Below are 20438 nucleotides of genomic sequence, written 5' to 3'. Positions count from 1 at the left end.
GGCTCCAGGATGGGGCCCCGGTGACGCCGATCCGGGCGACGTAAACGGCCTTGTTCGTGTCGTCGTCGTCATAAGAGGCTTCTGAACCGATCTTTGTCTGACCCAGTTTCAACTCCTTAACGCTTTAACCGATTTCAACATGTTATACCTCATTATGATCGCTTTCACAGTAGTACGTGTGCTATTATTTTTGACATTTGAACAACTTGTACTTTTTGCAGAATTTTCAAAAGTATTAGTACTTTTTCCCCAGTGAAATAAATGGGGCATGAGGGTGAGCAACCAACCTACAAGACATCTGGGTTTTATTAAAAGTTCAAGTTAAAAGACGATTGTTTGTTATATAAAAAAGAAAAGAAAACAACAGATTTCTAACATAGCTAAACCAGGAGTGGCTCAATTGTACAAACAAAATCACTGTCAACCCGTAGATAATATTTAACCTTGTCATGTTGTCCATTTACAGTGAAGAGTGAACATGTCCAAAGGCTCAGTGGTCTTGGCCTACAGCGGGGGTCTGGACACATCCTGTATTCTGGTATGGCTCAAGGAACAGGGCTATGATGTCATCGCATTTTTGGTAAGACAAATTGAACAGCCGTTTGTCGATGACTAATCATTACCAGGAATTTCGTTAAAACCGGCTCTGTGTACTTTTAGAGTAACAATAATAGAAGTGATCAAGGAAGTAAACTTTATTTAGGTGATTGTGCTTTTACTGCAACTTCAGAACCGGTTCTTGTGACAACTAAGGTGCGACAGGGTGGGATCCTACCACCTCCGCTCTTCAATCTGTATATGGGCAAACTATCTGAAAAAAACAACACAATTTAAGACAGCCAGATAGACAAGAGATAGACTCTTGAACCATTGGCTCTACACAGATCCTCCTCATGATCCCTTTGTCTGCAGTGGCTGCTGAGAGTCTGCTCCGACTATGAGGGGAAATAAGACATCAAGCTTTACTCCAAAAGAACAGTGGTAAAGGTGGAGAGGACAAAGGAGCATTTTAAGACTGTGTTTCCTGCTTTTACCTGTCTGGAGCTGAGCTTTTGGTTTTGGATAAGATCAAATATCATGATGAGTGACCTCTGACCTCTGGGATGCAGGCATTCAGAGCCAGTACTGTAAATTATATGTACAAGCTAACATGGTGGTACAAACAGTTTAAATGAACATCACTTTATACTGAAAGTACACTTTGTGTTTTAATGAAAGTCCCTCGGCCCAGTCTGTTTTTCTGGAGGGCTCTAAAAGTAAGCTACATTTTTTATATCATTAAATCAATCAAATATTTTACTGGAAGCCAGGAGCGGGACATCCGAGTGGTTCCTGTTAAAAACCTGGTAGAGTTTTACACAATTTTGAAGTCTGTTTAGAGTCGCCCTTTTAAAACTAATTTAAAACAGAGTAATCAAGCCGCGATTAAATATGTTTCTAAAAGAGAAAGTTTAAAGATGTTCCTCAGATGATTGAGCTGTTTTGAGTGGCCCTCAATAGACTGGACCAGTCATGAAGTTTACTCTGGTAAACCCTCCAAACAGGTCTCATAAAGCCCAGCAAATCTGTCTGGATTTTCTTTTTGTCCCAGTGCACTATAGAACTGCACAGCAAGCAGACCGTGGCATTGTTTAACTTTTTCTGATGGACTGAAGTTTGTGTGAGGAGTGGTTATCTGTATTCACTTTTATCCCTGAGACATATAAAATGTGAAAAAAAATAATTCCCGATTAAAACAAAAAACAAATGCAGTGAAGTTGTTGATGTGTATGTTACAGTGACTTTTGATGTACAATAAAACTGTCAGTTACTCATTGCACTTGTTGCAGGCTGATATTGGACAAGATGAAGACTTTGTGGCTGCTCAGGAGAAAGCACAAAAACTTGGTGCAAAAAAGGTAATTCAAGATTTAAAACCCCTATTTGATTATTTTGATTATTATATATGGATGATCTCCCTACTTCCATATTCACCTGCTTGTATGTTACGTGACCCATGCCATTGGATCTGTTGTAGGTTTACATTGAAGATCTTCGTGAAGAATTTGTACAAGACTTCATCTGGCCTGCTGTTCAGGCCAATGCTGTTTACGAGGACCGTTACCTGTTGGGCACTTCAGTAGCTCGGCCTTGTATTGCCCGACGTCAGGTGGAGATTGCCCGTAAAGAAGGTGCTGAGTATGTCTCTCACGGCGCCACAGGAAAGGTACAAATCTACACAATGCTTAAGGGAAATGTTATCAGGTCAGATAATATGTGGCAATTGTAAGTGCATCAGATTGAGGCAAACTGAGCCTAATGTTGTTTCAATTATTGGCCAATAGATGGAGACAGTGAACAAGCCAGGCAGTATATTAACGTTGCTTTTTATATTTTAGGGAAATGACCAAATACGGTTTGAGCTGTCTTGTTATGCGCTCTACCCCAAGGTCAAGGTGAGTTCATTCACTATCAAGACCAAATGCAATCCCCAGAGACCATTCAAGTGACAGAGATCTAATTTCATGACTTATTTCTGTGTTCAGATCATTGCTCCTTGGAGGATTCCAGAGTTCTACAACCGCTTCAAAGGACGAACAGACCTGATGGAGTTTGCACAGGTTGATTCATAAATAATAATTATGATAATCCATCCATCTTCTACCACTTGTTCCCTTTCGGGGTCGCGGGTGACTGGAGCCTATCCCAGTGACTTCGGGCCTTAGGCGGGGTACACCCTGGACAGTGGCCAACTTGTCGCAGGGCCAACACAGAGACATAACAGACAGTTCACGCTCACATTCATTCACTAGGGCCAATTTTAGAGTCACCAATTTTGCCTAACACATGCATGTGTTTGGACGGTGGGAGGAGCCGGAGAACCCGGAGAGAACCCACGGTAACACGGGGAGAACATGCAGACTCCACCCAGAGAGATCATGTAATGTTGGCCTGGTCCGGGAATCGAACCCATAATGAATAAGATATTTTGATTTGAAGTGGAAAGAGGGGCAAATAAACAAACATTTGTGTTTAAAAAATGCATGCAAAGCAGTAGCATGAAATACTTATATTTTACCCCAAAGATATTTTTATCTTAGATGGGCTCTGTCACCATTACCCTCAGGAGTAAGTATCAGTTCAGGAGCTGCTGAAGTGGGTGTAATTGGTTGTAATGTTTTGTTCCACTAGAGGGTGATCTTGCTCTGCCAGAAAGACTAATACTGAATGTAGAACTTGTGTGAAGGTATTTTAGTTGAATTCTCTAAATAATTAGCTAAGCATTTATCTGTTGAATGAATTCATTCATATGAATTAATTTAATCTTTCTGGAATAAGTGATATAATGTGATCTGTTTTTACATTTCCAGAAACATGGTATTCCTGTTCCTGTCACTCCCAAGTCTCCGTGGAGCATGGATGCCAACCTCATGCATATAAGGTTGGTGGTTTTGTTGTCTCCAGTGATTTATAGTTTATAAAAACTGAGAATATTGAAAATACATTTCTTCACTCTTCTGTTTTTCTTCAGCTATGAGTCTGGAATACTCGAGAATCCAAAGGTTAGAATTTAGTATTTTATCTTACCTTCCTAATGCTTCTGTACAATTTTTATGTAAAACCCAGCAATTTACTATTTGTCACTGCAGCATATTGGGAACTTAATCTTTTAAAATAGCACACTCCACTTCCGTGCTGTATATTGCCAGGTTTGGCTGGACCGAGCTCCCACGGTCTTGTGTGTGAGAGGGCTAAGCAATGCCGGGGTCAAGGGTCATAATTGTACATACAGGTTGCCCCTTGTGACCCCCCAAAGCTCCCATCTCTTGGTGGCTCTGTCTGTGTCTTTCTCTGCTCACCCTGGGTCCTGTTGGGCCCTGGGAAGAGCCCGGGACACACAGACACTGACTTGTCGTCAGCAACGCTTTGGCTAATTCCCGATTTCATGGGAGCCAAGGAGGGGGAAGGGTTAGGGCGTTGCGCCCAGCTTGGGCCTCCTTGGTTCCAGCCACTACTTCTCGGGACTTTATTGTTCAACTGATTGCGCCGCCGCAGGCTGCAACGTGGGAGGGGAGCCATTTCAGGGTGACACCGTGACACCAAAATGTCACCAGTAACAGTAAAGTACAAAGAGCGTGCAGCAGACAGATGAGCCCGAATGGACGGGGTGTCAAAGTGAGGCGACTGCTGCAGCAGAGATGTAGGGGAATGGCAACTGTAACTCACAGCGCGCCATCTTCCTCACCCTTTCAGTAACTTTCCCACTCCTTCACTGGCGCTTTAGTGGTCGGCCTGTTCAGAGACCTTTGAAAAGAAGGCTCAGCCTGCTCAATGGCATAGCGATGCATGTTGACTGTATTGTGCAATGGATTGAGGGGTTTTCTTTTGGACAATTAGCCCTAAACTGTATTAATAGCATTAGACACAATGAAATATTTACAATGTATAATTCCAGAGAAGTAAAAGGATTTGAATACATTACTTGAGGCACATTGTGATGCTTTTAACCTAAAACAATGACTGTATGATTCAATGTGAACAGATCAAACTTCTCCTAATAAATAAGAGTTTGTTACTCAATGCCAAAGTAATAGTCTCACCTGAATGCTTTAAAATGACGGATTCTGGGGTCATCTGAAAGAGGTCATCTTGTTCTGTGTATCAGCTGTCCTTTCTCCTCCAGTTACAGCCCTAGAGGCTCACTGTGGACCTCAGCTATTGAAGCCTCCTGTCTTCCCCCACCTGTAGTACAATAGTCTCTCTTTGCTCACGCCGTCACATCAGGAAATGTCCAAATGGTCGCTCATATGTTCTTTTACTGATAAGACTCACTAGAGTTCGAGTTACTCTCTGATTATAACACTGTATCCTTCCTGATAACCTCAAGCCCTTTTGCCTCTGCACTACAAAGCCCAATGGACGTGATTTATTTACCCCAAAGGCCAATTTGGAGGCATTAACTAGGTCCGCTCTCATGTGATGCATGTTTTTGAGTATTCCCAAGTAGAAGTATTACATCAAGAACGCATTCAACCCTTTGGTTTTTATATTTTGATGGCATGTGGGACAGTGATGAATCCTTTGTGTACACTAAAACACTCCTCTTTGTGGCATACCACTTTGTTTAAAGTTTTCTCATGTGAAATGGGGACATTTTGTATGACTGACTGTTGTTGCATCGTGTCGTCGGTGCAACAGCAGTGAGCCCTCCCTGAGGCAGTCCGACACTCGTCCCGACTCATTAGAACATCACCTCAGTCTTAATTATGGTTTGTCAGAGGGCTTCCTCCAGTCTACGCTGGCCTTTGATCAGAGGTTGATGGGCCGAATTATGTGTTGACCAGGACTAAAGGAGCGTGAAGCAGACAGAGTCCCTGCTAACCTAGAGGAAATAAAGACTTGTTTTCAACTGTTGAGATCAGGGGACAGACTTCTGCCTGTAGGGGAAGGAAGTGAGCTTGTAGGTGTGTGCATGCCACTGTGAATGTGTGCTCTGGAGCAGAGAGGTCAGAGAATGCCATGTCCCCTCTCTACCCCCAGCGCTGATTTGTTTGACCTTTAAGCTTCAGCCTTTTGTGTCTCGTCATTGTTTAAGATTCTCTGCAAAAACATTATTATTATTGTGATTTTTTTACTCCCATTATCTATGATATTTAGTTGTATTTAAAAAATATGTTTAAAGTGTCCCTGCAGGAAATGGGCTATATATCTTTAGGAATTACTGGCTAAAATCGAAAACCAATGAAGTGGCAAATATGTGGACAAAGAGAAATGTATTTCCTTTAGGTTCATGTGTTAGACTTTGCGTTAGTTGTATTTTGTGTTTAGTACAACAATATGAAAAGAGAAAAAAATACAGAAGAACCTGTTCTACGCTGCATGATAGTGCGCTTCACGCCCCATTTCCCACCAATACCCCCTGCCCACCTTTCCCTCTCTTTCAGGGCCATGGCTTTGGGACAGGTCCACCTGCAGGGGGTTAGAATTGAAATGCATTGATCTTTCACACAGGAAACAAGCCTATTGCTGCATGCTCCATTTTTGACAGCCTAGAAATTTGATTTCACTTGAGCATGCATCAGATCCAGTCATTTATTTTAAGGATTTATTGCAAACAAATCTGTCTTGTATTTCTGAGCTTAACAACATGCTGTACCAAGCCAAATTACTTATGTAAAGATAAGTTGGTTATATTGTGTGAAACATCACCAAAAACACAAATATTTAAAATTCAGTCTTGCTTTCCCCCCATCTTAGAGTTTGCATCAATAGGCTTTTAGAGTAGTCATTTTAGCCCTCTTCTGTTTGCTCTCATTTGGCATCTTTCAGTGTACTGAGGCAGAAAATAAAAGAGAGACAGATGCCTCCAAGTCAATTTTGGTGTTTAGTTAAAAGGAAGGAAAGTGATTGCTCGTTTTCTCCTCGGTGACAGGCCGCGAGTGAATGCCGATTAGTTATTGTATGATTTAGTGTCTAGTAAAGCTTTCCATTTAAATGCACCCGGTAGTTATTTTGCATAGTCTCCCTGCAATTTGTCTCAGCTCAGAAGACATTGGCCATCGTCTTTTCCTAATGCTGTGTAATTGTTGGTGGTGCACAGCGCTGGATGGATGGATCAGAACTGCACACTCTTTTTGGCGGCTGCCGTGACTTACTGAAATTGCTTCCAGCTCAGGCCGACTGGAACAAAGCGGCAGATGTCTGTATTATAAAAGCATGGTATTTTCAATTATTTTACATATCCAGTATTGTGTACACATAGTTTTTAAAGGAAGGTGGGAGAAATTCGAGTTTATAAATAACTTGAATTCAGATCAAATACAAAAAATCTGGAGTGAATCAAGCGTTTGTTTTAAAAATGTGACTCATTTCTTGGTCTTTCACTTCCTCCTTCAGCCTATTGTGTCCTCGTGCCCTTGTGCCAAGCGATAACACAGAGATTATCACACCCAATTGAGGAGAAAAATAAAACATTGATTTCTTTTCTTTCTTTTTTTCATTTAATTTAATGACGGCCTTTTCAGGTTTCTTTCTTGACTTTCATGTCCCAATTCACCCTTTCTCTTCTCACACTAGTCAGTGCTGCTGCCTGTGATGAGGTCTGGGAAGGGAACAAAGTGAACAGAGAAAATGGAGGTGTGTATTGTGTTTTTCAGAGCCACGCTCCAGCTGACCTGTACCTGATGACCAAGAACCCACAGGAATCCCCAGACACCTCCGATCTACTTGAAATTGAGTTCAAAAAGGGTCAGTCTATGTCAGTTTTCCTGTTATAAAAAGTTAATTCTACCTGTTGTGTTGATGATTGACAGCATCCTATTTTAGACACTTTTTAGCATAGAAAATTATGCAAGTAAGTATAATGCATAAATATGCGGAATAAAATATGTTCTCCTGTTTTAGTTTTTCATTTAGTTTTACAGTACCATTATGTGTTGTCATAGAATAGTCTGTGCAGTTTGTCAGAACTCATCCTATTCATTTTGCTTTTACATAAAAGTCTCAGGCCACAGCCACACACTGACCCGGCTGCTCTCTGTCACCATTCCTGACCACCCAGACTTATCCACAAACCTTCACAGCTCGACATGGTCTAAAGCTGCCATGTTTAGCCCTGGGGCACTCACACGGGCCGGAAGCATTAAGTCTGTTTAATACCCTGGGCCCTGAGGGCCAGAGTAACATTCATTATATATGATGCCATGAGGTTTGGCCTCTGTAGTAGAAAGTGTCACATGTTTGCATAAAGAGTAAAATGACAAGAAACATCCCAGCCTGGGGCGTTTGGCCCAGATGTCCCTCATTCCTAGTCACCAGTAAATGCTCAAGACCACTAACATCAATCGACAGATGGACACAAGCTTCTCTGATGGCTCAGGCCTAGCCGACACTTTTATGGCCTCTAAGAGAAATTTAAGGCCAGTCCAGAAGGTTACATTTATTCCAATTATACAAATGGACTGAAGTGGCTTTGGGATTTTACTTTACCGCCATAGTCTACAAACCAGGGGTTTGGTGCCAGATCAGCAGGAGAAGAAATATGCTTTTGTACAACTTCCAGGCAGTTTAGGGCCTGGTGTGGTTTCGCGGGCTCTTTGCAGGCCTTGGTCTGTTTTCACACATATTCTCTGTGCCTTTATTGAGCACCCTACGACAAAAGCTGTTTTAGTTGTCCACACAAAGGCTGGAGCCTGCTCCTCCCTCTGAGCACAAGATCAGCAAAAGAATGTTTCATTTCATTACCCCTCCCACCTTTTCATCCCTCCCATTCTCACCAAAGTTTTCTCACTGATTAAAAAAGAATATTTAACAACAGGAACCTTTTCCCCGTCAAATACTCTGTTTTCTGGTTTTCTCCCTACAAAAATCATCCCTCCCTCTTTTCATGCCAAAGGACTAGAGAGGAACAGGAGACAGAGAGGAAAAATGTAGAGCAGTAATTTTTCCTACAACTGTGTCTGCGCTGCCATTGTCCACACTGTTAGGCTCCAAATAACTGAAGAAAGGGATCACGAGGAGAAAAAGGCCCTTCAGTGAATGATCAGAACTTACAAAATGGAGAGAGGAAGAATAAGAACGAATGGCCAGGCACTACACTCCCACGTTCAGATACTCACTTAATTTGTTTGAACTTTTAATCTAATTATTAGCTATCTGGGAGGGGCGTAGTTTTCAATAATGCCAGTCCATACTAGCCATTTTGTTCTCCCATGGGAGCCAGCAAGGTTCCCGTGATATGAGAATGGGATGTCCACAATGCCCTTGTCTAAGAAAATGTGTCAAATCCCTCATGTGTCATTCCAATGTAGGGCTTCAAAAAGCTGACTGAAATGCTCATAAAGTTTTGTAAAGAGCATTAACTATTCTGTTCTTTCAAAGTGCAGGTTTTAAAATAAAACCTTAGGACATACAAAGTGCACATTTTAACGCTTGTATCTGAGTCTATGCCTTTTCACCAAAGTTTTTGTTTTCCGTGCTGCCACCTTTGGCCTGTTAAGCTCATTGAAGGCCATGAATAAGCAAGTCCAGGACAGTGATTGATGCATCCTTGGTTTAGTGGACTATAGGAGGAAGTGCATTTTGTGAACATAGCGTTTGTGTCTTAAAGATGTGGTGCTGATTGGACGGGTGATGAATCTGCCCGAGCTTTTGTGTCGTGCACATGAGCAAGTACACACAAACAAGCAATAATGCAAAAAACTCAGAGTGCAAAAGAGAGTTTGGGTTACAAAGCTGTGTGTGTAATTGCATTAGGTAAAGGCCTGCCCACAATTTCACAGTTTTCAAATGAGCTCAGCCTTTGAATTTATTAGCTGTTCACACCACCGCCTTTTGTAGTGCCTTTCACTCTCTGAGGAATACTATTGTGTTGTCAGTGACTCAGCTAATGAGCACTTGTCAGCACATTTAGTTTAGTTTACCTTTTCTGTCAAGTTGTATTTTACTTAAGGTTTTCTTCTTGATTGTAAATTGGTGCCATTTAAATACATTTAAATATTTTCAAGTATTAAATTTAGATACATTTTGTTTAGTTTGAATTAAAGATGCACTAAATAGCTTTTGTTGTCAAGTGTCTGCCACTTGCTCGTTTCATGGAGATGTTATTGTGTTATCAAAATTATCATTGCATTTATTCTCCACAGATCCGACCTGTACAGTGAATTGGTCTATTGGCATAATCTGTTTGCCTTCATGGAGATAGATATGTTTAATGCCATACTGTCGAGCATCTCCATGACCAGAAAAGTTACATTGTGCTGCTTTAAAAAAAAAATAACATTGTTGAAATTCAGTGTTTGGAATATAACAATTTTCTGATTTACATGTTTATATTTGTTTTCTCCACTTATGTTGTCGTCTGTAGGAGTGCCTGTTAAAGTGACTAACATGAATGACAAAACTTCAAAGAATTTGCCGTTGGAGATCTTCTCTTACCTCAACCTAATTGGGTAAGTCTTAACTCGTGTCACAAATGTGTAAGTATTCTCTCGGGCTAAAGCGCTGGTTAAGTTCACCACCTTGGGATTTATCTTTGTTCATCGCTGTTGGATCACAATTCCGACTCACCAGAGTTCTCTCCCTCCTGTGTTTTCCATTTGCTGCACTTTTGAGGTGTCCAGAAAGTCAGATGTATAACGTTGAGAGCGAGGCATATCTTGCAGGGTAGAAAATAACGCCAGGAAGTTTAAGTTCCTGTAAGTGTAACTCCCTGTGTCCGGCCTGTTTTTCTTTCAGGGGCAAACACGGTGTGGGGAGAATTGATATAGTAGAAAACCGCTTCATTGGTATGAAGTCCAGAGGTGAGTCATTATCGTAAGTGCATTCATCAATATTTCTTTTTTGAATCCGTGCTATTTGATGCTGACAGGTGGCATCATTTCCACATAGAAATAACTGTTCAGGACGGACAGGCAATCATATTTTCATCATTCTGAAATATGTCTCAAATCCTTTTAGAACCAAAAAGCTTTCATGTAATTTGCAGTTATTCGACATGAGTCCTTTAAGTGTCATTCTTCCTGTTCCACTCTGTAAAAGTGGACTGAGCGCCAAACGCGTCCTCGTCAAAGGAACCATTTTCTTTCCTGGTGATTTACCTGAAGTCATAGAAACCCAAGTTATTTACATGCACTTCAGTATTGAAAACACACTGTGAACAAAATAACACTTCACGTCTGACTGAATTCAATCACCAGTCTGTCATTTCTGCGGGAAAGGGTGTTTCTCAGATTCTTATTTTTAGTAACTTTATGTCTTTTGTGTGGCATGTGGTAATAAAAGTACCGTAGGCTACATCAAGGGCATGTTTGTAATTAAAGTAGAATCTTTAGTCTGCTGGTCATCTATTGTAGGTTAAAGTACCGGTACAAATAATCATAAAAAGGAAAGAAACATGTAGTAATTTCCTAAACACAAGTATGAATTGATATTAGTGCTTTTTTTTTTTTTTTGTTTAAAGTCCATTTGCCTTTTATGTATTTTTTTGATCCTCCACCAATTCATTTAGAGGCACGCTTTTGCACATTTATAATAGATTCAATTTAATTAACCTTTTTGGATTGTTGCGATAACAACAATTAGATTTTTTTATACATCTATTTCTGCTGCTGGTGAGTATTAAAATCTATTAGTACATCTATCAATATCTACATATATTATAATTGCCCACCCTTACCTAATATTGAATTCAATTGGCACTCAAAAATAATGTTTTCAGTTCAGTTTTATTTTAAAGCATATTTAAAGTTGATCATTGATACATTTTATGTTTTAGTCCTGACCCATCATTTGGATGAATTGCATTGTTTTTGTGATCCAAACAAATATTTAATTTAATCAAAGGTAATGATTTTTATGTCATCGATTACCTACAAATATTACAATTTTTCAGTGAACCTCCGACCTCAGTTTTCGAGCAGTTCCATAGGCCCTATAGCAGTTCTTTGCTGCACACACAATGGATACAGGCCTCTTTACAACTCCACGTGTTTTGATTGAGAAATTGACTGACTGCGGATATAGCTCGTCTTGGCAGGTAGAAATTGGAAAATGGGAAGCCCACTTTTCTCTCCCCTCTGCAAACAAAAGATCAAAGCTTTCTCTTCCACCGGCACTGAAAAAAGAGGTGGAGCATGAGATGTCCAAGCGCTCCCGTAACTACCGTTCACTGTACACACTGGCTTCCTCGGGATTGACAGTCTGGTTGCACAATAGACAGTCAGCCAGATTGAATAGGGACGTGTCATACGTGTTTGTCATGGGTCATGTTTGTTTGTGCTGGGTCAGGGAGGCGGCGGACAATTGTAATGGGTTGTCAAGGATGTTGTCACTCTGTGCTGAAAAAACACAGTGTGTGCGAGAAGAACATTTCCACCTCTCAGTCTGATGGCTTGAAACCTGATTGTTGAAATCTTTGCATCAATCAAAAAGGGACACTTTGATAATAGGCCTGAAGATTTTACATGTTTCATTCGGTATTATGTTCACTAATAAACTCTGCATTAATTTGAGCAAAGACATTATTTTACTTAAATTATTACAGATGGTTTGCAATTAATTCTTCGGCTGTATTAAAAATATTAATCGAAAAGGATGATTGTGCCCGCATTGGTGTGTTTGTTTTATGATGGTAAGGATAGGATCTTAATGATGTCTTCAATAAAAGAGGCAAAGAGGCATCCGATATTCTGCCATCTTAAAAAAATTATAACTGGTTTAAAATTATTATAAGGTTGTGGGATAGGATTAAATCTTAGCAATGAATACCATTTATTTTGTATTTATGTAAAACGGAATGCTGTGATTAAATAAATTAATTGCACTAGATTTTTCCCACAGGGTCAAGGGAGATTAACTCAATAGGCCTAAAAAATGTGTTAAACCCCATAGGCAAGTTAGTATAGCCACACTAATGGTAGAAAAGACACATTTATTGCGGTTTTATCTGTGAGCGCAACAAAACCTTTGCTGTTGGAGCTTACTGAGATTGCATTTCATTGTTTACTTGTGTCACCTAAGCTACCTCTTTTTTGAGCTCTTAAGCCAAGTTGAGTTGGAGGGCAGTTTTAACTTATTTATCTGATTGAGGCAGCGGAAATGTCCCTACATGCCCCCTTTTGGTTCTGGATTACCCGAAAGGCACAAACACTCATACACCTTTGAGGCTTGAATGAATTAGCCGCATTGCTAAGCTCGGTTTTTGGCCAGCAGCAGAAAGTGAGCACTTCTCTGTTTTGTACAAAGAGCACAGGTTTTACAGCTTGGTGCTTCGCTGCTCATCAGATTGAGCAGCAGCATCTATCTGTGAAAACAAAACAGAATAATGACTGTGTAGTGCATGGACTTGTGTTGTCTAGAAAAGTGGCTGTCTGGAAGTACACTTTTTATTTATACGTTAATAATATTTATTGAGTGGAGTTTGACACCAGACTGCAGAGAATCTGTGAAAACAACACAGGCTTTCAGCAATCATGAAATTCAAAATACAGGCCTTAAGAAAAATCTCTATTTTTATTATATATGTCTAGTAGCGTTCCTTTTCTCTTGTTTTAGTTGACGTTTGAGTGACGGCTTCATTTCTCCTCGCATCTACCTCATCTTTTCTGTCCCCACCCTCAGTATGGGTCCAGAGGGGGTAAATTACAGGGTAGACCAAGCCCTGGTCCAGACTCCAAGCTGGCAGGGGCCTGCTACCCTGTCATTTATCCGGACGCACTCCTCTGTGTTTTTGAGCTCTTTGAAGACCTGTCCATCAAGAAGCTTCAAGGCCCATGACTAAGCTGGAGTACCGTAGTTTAAATGAAAAGAGCTTTTTCCTTATCTTTTATCAACGTCTCATTCTGCAGGAAATTGCATGGATTAGTCTGAGAGTGAATGACTATTTTCTCCTCAAACACAAATGCATGCTCCATAGTGGAAGTGAAGTAGTAGTAGTGGTGGCGGAAGTAACAATAACAATGCTTTTGTAAATTATTTTAGGAATATATGAAACACCAGGAGGCACCATTCTGTTGAACGCTCATCTGGACATCGAAACCTTTACCATGGACAAAGAGGTTCGCAGAATCAAACAGGGACTTGGGATAACGTTCTCTGAACTTGTCTACAATGGTACGTTACTTACTGCATCATCATCTGTTCTCTTAAGGCACCTTCACACTTACACATTCACCACATCAGAATTGAGACTAAACCAGGCCTAACCTAAAACTAAACCTGGACAAGGACCAAATTAACTCCAAATCAGGATTAAAACAAGCTAAATTTAGAACCAAATAATGACAAGTGTGAACAGACCCTTAAAAACCTTATCAAGACAATATTTTTAAGCCTTAAACGTGCACTAGGCAACTTTTCTGGGAGAGGATACACCACTCACATTGTAGAGGCGAGCCTGTTCTTAATAAGAATGTTTTTTTTACCAATAAAAAGATGTCTAAGTGAATAGATGTAAGATAGGTACAAGTTGCATAGTGCACCCTTTAAACTGATAAAAGTGCTTTTATTGATTCCATCTTGGTTATAATTGTGGTTATGTTGTAAAAATCAGTGTTGTCTAAATCTATTTCCTAAAGGGCCACATATGGAAACGTAAACAAAGTGGACTTCCACAGACATGTAAACAATAAAGTGAAGTCCCACAACAACATGTTTGAATGGTTGAGAATGCAGAATGAAGTACTACTTATTGTTATCAGGTCGGCATTTGGCACCACAAGCTTAGTTTGGATACCTCTGGTATATACCGAGTTGGTGAACAGATGCATGTCCTCATAACATGTTTGTTACATTAGAAATGTAGGTGTTAAGTATACACTGACATACTCTCTGAATAAAAGAGCTGCCATTTTTTTTGCCAAGCAGGACCTTGTGTTATTGCTACATGTTTTTGTGTGTGTGGAAGCTCAGGTATCTTAATCCTTCCTTCTGCTCGGTGTCCAGCCCCGCCACTTTTATCCACATAATAGGATCAGTGCCATTAGAGCCTCAGTACTAGGCCACTTCAGTCATACCCTCTGGAGACTGGAGCGAGCGCACGCATGCATCATGGCGCTACCTTCAGGACGGGGGCGCAGATTAAATCCTGCACCCGCCACACTTATGTTAACTACCCACCTGTCCTGCATCTGCTTAGCATCAGTACAGTATTTAATTTCAATGGCTGATTAGAAATCACTCTTACTCAGCTACACTAATTAGTCATTTTTGTGAACTCACTCGTCTTTTTGAACAGGTAGAAGTAACATTTTATCCAACAATAGCACATGTCAATAAATGACAAGTAAAGCACTTTCTTTATGGTCAACTCATTGTGCCAGATCAGTATAAGAGGAAAAGGGATTGGATTGTGCCTTTGAACATGACCAGACAATGAGGTGGAGGTCAGCTGCTGATGAGACGAGGACCCCTGCTGAGTGGGGCGTTCCTGACCTTTGAACAAATACTGTCCCGGGCCCATCTGTCCAGTAGACTGACAGCTCGTTTGAGGAAAATGAGAGGGCAGAGACTGGGGAGGCTGGGAAGAGACAAAAAACAGCCCTAATAACTGGAGTTGTTTTTTTCCTTAGGGTTATTTTATAATATTTAAATGCTAACGCAATTAACTGTTTAATTTCCTTTTTAATCAATGCCTCTGTTTAACAGACCTGGTAAATCAGCTAATTTTTTGTTTTAGGTTTCTGGTATAGTCCAGAGTGTGAATTTGTGCGTCACTGCATAGCCAAGTCTCAAGAGAATGTGGAGGGAAAAGTGCAGCTGTCTGTCTATAAGGGCCATGTCTACATCTTGGCCCGCGAGTCACCCAAGTCCCTCTACAACGAAGAGCTGGTCAGGTACGTACCGGTTGAAATGTGCGCTTTGTGTGTGCATACAGTCAGTCTGAAGGCATCTGGTGTTTCAAATGACAGCTGTGTTTGGCTGCACTGAGCACAGTTCAACTCTTGCACATGTTCTAGTCGATCTGTTGCCCAACTTCTTCAACCATCAACACACTAAGTGACCCTCCTCACAAAGACATCAGAGAAGTGTCAAGCTCAATTCCTGGAGGGCAGCACCCCAGCCCCGCTATCCCTCGCCCCTCCTAACTGTGGTAACAGTGGGTTTGTTCAGGGGGCTGACCCCTGGTGCCCTCTGGGCAGGCTGAGCACTGACCAAAGCAAAACCCTCCATATGCCTCTCCACATCCACTTGAATCCCTCTCCAAACTCATACCCTGGAGTCATTCAACTAATGGCGTTTTCAGCCAGAGGATAGAGGTGATTTCTCTGGGCTTTTAACTGCAAAGTACCAGGCAGTTATGCTTGTTAGCGAGGTCAGAAAGAGTAAGGCTAGAGCCGACTGCACACTCTGCAACAAATGGGAAAGTAAAACAAATAATCATAAAAAAATCATATGTATCCATTCTTCTTGTGGGATCTTCTACCAAGATTACATTAGGCTCATAAATATTTAATAAAAGATGAATTAAGCCATATTGATCACCCAGTTGGTTTAATCCTTGATTAAAGGCAGCACATCTTGACAGAAGTTCTGTGTGCTCACCACAAACTCCTCAGGGCATTAACAGATGGACTTGATGCTTCCACAAAAAAGTCCATAGACATTTTGCCTTTTGCACCACTGAGAGCCATAGTATAATCACTTTCCTCATAAACTCTTACCGGGGGTCACTAATGGAAAGTCCAAAGGCAAACATGGTTCCTGATCAATTGATGGCAATCCTATTCAGCATAAAGCATGCATGATTTTGGAATTTGACCCATCGTAAAGTTATTTGTTTTATTATTATTAAAACTAAACTTAAAATTGTATTATTATTTGTCAAACACAAGGGGAGATTATACAGATGAAACACAGAAGTGAGGATCGACACATTGCCATCACTGCTCTGCAAGACCCACTGTCCCAGAGTGGAGAGAACAGTTTTCTCTTTAAAAAAAAAAAACCTAAACGCTTTATCTTGTTGTGCAGCTTCTCCTGGATATGGATGGCAAGACAATCTTTACATTTAAAATAATCCGTCAATCAAACCAGTGTCCACGGACGCTTTAGGTGAGACACAATGGAAAGTGAAGAAATAAAGACCTAGAACAGATATGAAATAATCATGTAACTATTTAGCTATTGGTTTGATATGATTAAGCTGTAATAGAAGTGCCCCTTATTTTCGTATGTAAATATTCTTTGTGCATGCTAAAGATATTACTAATGAATGAATATGTTTAAAATAAGATAGTGCCTTTAGTCATGTGCCTGTTGCATCCTTGCATACAGTGTTATTTCGGGGACAGTCCTTAATGATAAATACACGGAGCATATTTGGTCACGATGGCCCTGCTGACATCCTGTTGGCTCTCTGCAGGCATCGGTAAACGGCATAATTATCACAGTAGTGTAACAGCCCATCACTGCACCCGCCTGAGAAACAAATGTCACCCTGCTCGCTGCCGGCTCTCTCCGCTGCACGACTTCTTGAGCGGAGAAACCGAATATCACATGCTTGCACACACGCACAAAGAGGGCCATATTCTTTGCAGCCACTCGCTCATAATGGTGCTCAGGTGCTAGGTAGGAGGCCGTGTATTGAGAGTTGATGATTTAGTTGTCGTTCTTTTCTTTCTCTAGTGTTTATCCTATCATTTGTTGGCAATTTCCTCCTTTGCTAAGTGCTCGTGAAGGATAAGTGCAGGCTGTACATTGAAGTTTGGGGGTTGAGCGCAGGAGAAGGCTCAGTCAGGGAGTGTATTAAGCACTGCAGGTAGAAACTGCTGTAATTATATAGCACATAGACGCGCTTTGTGAAAGACCGGCACACTTGAGGAAAAGCGGAGCGCCCAAGCATCCTAAATAACACGGATATGACAGATTTGATAGAAAAGACTCAACTTGAAGAACAAAAACCTCTCACCATAACAGCGCCACTGCTTTACGTTATCACAAGGTTGATATGATTGGAAATGTACTTTAGGTGCACCTATTGCCATCATGTGTGTGCAATTGTGTTTTCATTCGTTAGTATTGATTCTGTTATTCAGGACAAACAAACCCAACGGGAGCATCGAGAGGAAAATAGACCAGGAAATTATTTCAAAAGAGCAGCTTATTGGTGATACAATTATCCCTGCGTGTCTCTTCAGAACTGACACCAAACATTTATTTTTTTCCTTTTTTTTTGTAGAACAGAGTAAATTGTCAGAGTCGGTAATCGAACTCACAACACTGCATTTCATTTATTTTTTTATTCATAAACATAAAAACAAACACAAAGAATGGGAACAAGATAAGAGGTAAAATACTTCTAATAGTCTATAGTCTGTCAAATTTGTCTATTTTCAAATTAAGTCCGAAAGTAATCCTTTCCATTTTACGAATGTCCAAAGTAATGTCTGTCCAGTCCCTGATTGTCTGTGTAATTTGTGTCATCCTTTTTTTTTGTGATGGCCTTTTTCGCCGCTGCAAAGAGTGTGTTCCAGAGGTAACTATTTATTGTGTCCATGGCAGGAGTCCTCAGGCCCAAGTCAAAAACTGTCTGCAGTGCATCCTTATTTTTAGTCCCAAACTGTTAAACAACAGGACTATCCCAAAATATGTGATAGTGGTTTGCCCCCTGACTGCCATCTCAGTCTGCATTTCCCTGGTGTTAGGGGTTAAAAACGTGAGATATTCTTCCAAAAAAACTCTTTCCAAACATGTGATTTTGTAGTCCTGCACAGGGATGTACAAACATCTTCCCACTCTTTGTCTGTCAAAATAAGACCACTCTCTTTTTCCCATTTGTTCCCAATATATTTAGTAGAGTAGCTATCCAAATTAGAAATGCATTGATATAATCCAGATTTTTTTCTGAACGGTTCTTTATCTGCCTGGAAGAACTGGTTCTCCTCCTGAGTGGCTCCAGCTCCACTGTCTATCTTGTGTCAGTCTGAAGGAGTTGGATCTCTCTTTCACTGTGGAACTCCTCCAGGTCGAGAAGGAGGGTCTAAGAACGGGGGACCCTGGGACATCCTCCCTCGTCACTATGGACATTGTTTAATCCGTTTTTCACTGCCACCCTCCGAGACAACTGCTGTTGTGATTTTGGGCGTTACATAAATAAATTGAATTTATTTAAATTTAGATATAATCCCCCTTGAAAGTTCCGATTTATAAGCCTTAATAAACATCTCAATCAGAAGTCTACAATGGTAATTACCTTGTTTAATTTCTTGGTTATAGTAACTCCTTATTTGTAAAAACCTATAAAAGTCCTGTTTCTCCAAGCCAAAGGATTCCTTCAACATATAAAAGCTTTTCATGTGATTATCGTCTACAATCTGGTGAAAAACCTTTATACCTTTTGTAACCCTGACCTTGAATCTCAGGTCAGTTCTATTTGGTACAAAACCTTGGTCATAACCAGTTTAATATCCTTTTTTAGTTTGTATGTTTTAAATAGCTCAGATTTTACCCAGGGATTCTCAACTTCCTCCAAATGACTCGACCGTCTGTCATCTCCCAGTAAGGCCTGTACAGGAATCCTGTTTGATCATTGTGGACCCCAGAGATTTATATTTCTTTAATCTTTTGATTGCACCTTGTATTTCCAAAACTATTATTGCAGCTCCTAATTTTGTATGTTTCTCTGACATAAGAGGCAAATTGAGAGGGTCCAGAAAGGAACTTGTATCATCTTTATCATCTGGAATCTTTGAAAAAATGGTTTTATAGAAGGATTCAAAAGCTGAAAATATGTTTTCTTCTCCCCTCCTCAGCATGGATGTACAGGGAGACTATGATCCATGCGATGCTTCGGGGTTCATCAGAATCAACGCTGTCAGGTCTGTAGTTACGTACTAAAACTTTGATTGAATTATTTTTTCTTATATTCTGCTATTTTGTGTTACAGGCTGAGAGAACACCACCGTTTGCAGGGTTTTTCAGATGTCAAGAAGTAACAAATATCTACTTCTATGAAAGTCCAGATGAATTTAGTAGATCATTTTACATCTGTTATCCCATGGTGTCATTAAATATTTAGTTTTTCTTTTGTAGCTATATTGTAAGATAGGATGCCGTCTCTTTTGGATGTACAAGATGAAATAGGTCAAGTTTAGCCGCTGTTACTTTAGATTTTCAAAATGAGAACTGGTTGCGTAGAATTTCAATGTTGTTGTGCCTTAGTGTGGTTTGGTGAAGGTGTTCAATAAACTTTGTGTTAAATTCAGTCGCTAGAAATTATGAAATTGTAGAATTAAGGCTGTAACTTTTTTATCATATCAGATAAACAAATGTTGCTGATTTCACTTTGTTAGAATAATAAACAAATGCCTTTGCCATTAAAGAGTTTAAATAAATGATAATTGATGTCATTGTGAAAGTCTTTTGTATAGCATAATACCTTAATCTTACAAAGGTTGAACTGGATGGTGAACACAGGCAAAAGTGAAGGTGGTGGCTTGCTGATAATCACTGAAGCATAAGTAACCAGGCCATTTTGAGCTCAAATGGCACAAGTCAGATGGAAGGAAAACCAATTGGTCACGTATGTATATTTGCCTGCTCCACATGCGGTCTTTAGACTCAAAGAATAGAAGAAAAGTAGGAGTATTTAGCAACAAAGACATGGCAGTCAGTAAAGCCGTTCTTTTCTTACCTATTTAAATGAATTGCAGATGAGATGTCAAATAGTTTTGAATCAAATATTTGTTTTACACGGTTTATCATTTTAGGACAGCCGAACTGAACTACAGGGTAATAACAAGCATTATAAATATTTGAAATTTCAAAATGTTAAACTCATGTGCAAAAAGATAATAAAATAGAAGCTTAAATATTGCTTTAATACACAGAACAGCTGCAAACCTCTTTTACCCCCTTCTCAACGGTGTCAATGTGCTGTATAAGCCTGCTTTTGCTGAAGTCCACACGTGGACCCCCTGCCAGGTCTAATGGGTTAGGAGCGCTCCTCGGACCCTTTCAGT

The 20438-nt window shown here is 40.3% G+C and overlaps 1 protein-coding gene across 1 annotated transcript; it reads left to right on the top strand.

The window, feature by feature from the left end:
• The first annotated feature begins 456 nt into the window (after positions 1 to 456).
• On the top strand, positions 457 to 19817 carry ass1 (argininosuccinate synthase 1). Its single transcript, XM_072453109.1, has 14 exons — positions 457 to 580; positions 1830 to 1898; positions 2018 to 2206; positions 2379 to 2435; positions 2526 to 2600; positions 3351 to 3421; positions 3512 to 3542; positions 7137 to 7227; positions 9845 to 9929; positions 10216 to 10280; positions 13459 to 13590; positions 15155 to 15311; positions 19230 to 19295; positions 19364 to 19817. The coding sequence occupies exons 1-14, from the start codon at positions 479 to 481 to the stop codon at positions 19410 to 19412; spliced, it is 1239 nt and encodes a 412-aa protein (XP_072309210.1). The 5' UTR covers positions 457 to 478; the 3' UTR covers positions 19413 to 19817.
• Positions 19818 to 20438: the final 621 nt, after the last annotated feature.

The sequence above is a fragment of the Eucyclogobius newberryi genome, unplaced genomic scaffold (genome assembly GCF_026437365.1).
Source record: "Eucyclogobius newberryi isolate DKJ021-1_F unplaced genomic scaffold, fEucNew1.0.hap1 SCAF_2, whole genome shotgun sequence".
NCBI classification, from domain to species: Eukaryota; Metazoa; Chordata; class Actinopteri; order Gobiiformes; family Gobiidae; genus Eucyclogobius; species Eucyclogobius newberryi.
Note: the sequence above shows the minus strand (reverse complement) of the source record. Positions and strands in the feature narration are given on the sequence as shown.

Excerpts from the sequence above, each read along its gene's own strand:
- ass1 (XM_072453109.1), top strand. The coding sequence starts at position 479 with ATGTCCAAAGGCTCAGTGGTCTTGGCCTACAGCGGGGGTCTGGACACA. Across the intron at positions 2,601-3,350 it reads ACCTGATGGAGTTTGCACAG|AAACATGGTATTCCTGTTCC; the intron begins GTTGATTCATAA and ends TTACATTTCCAG. Across the intron at positions 3,422-3,511 it reads GCCAACCTCATGCATATAAG|CTATGAGTCTGGAATACTCG; the intron begins GTTGGTGGTTTT and ends GTTTTTCTTCAG.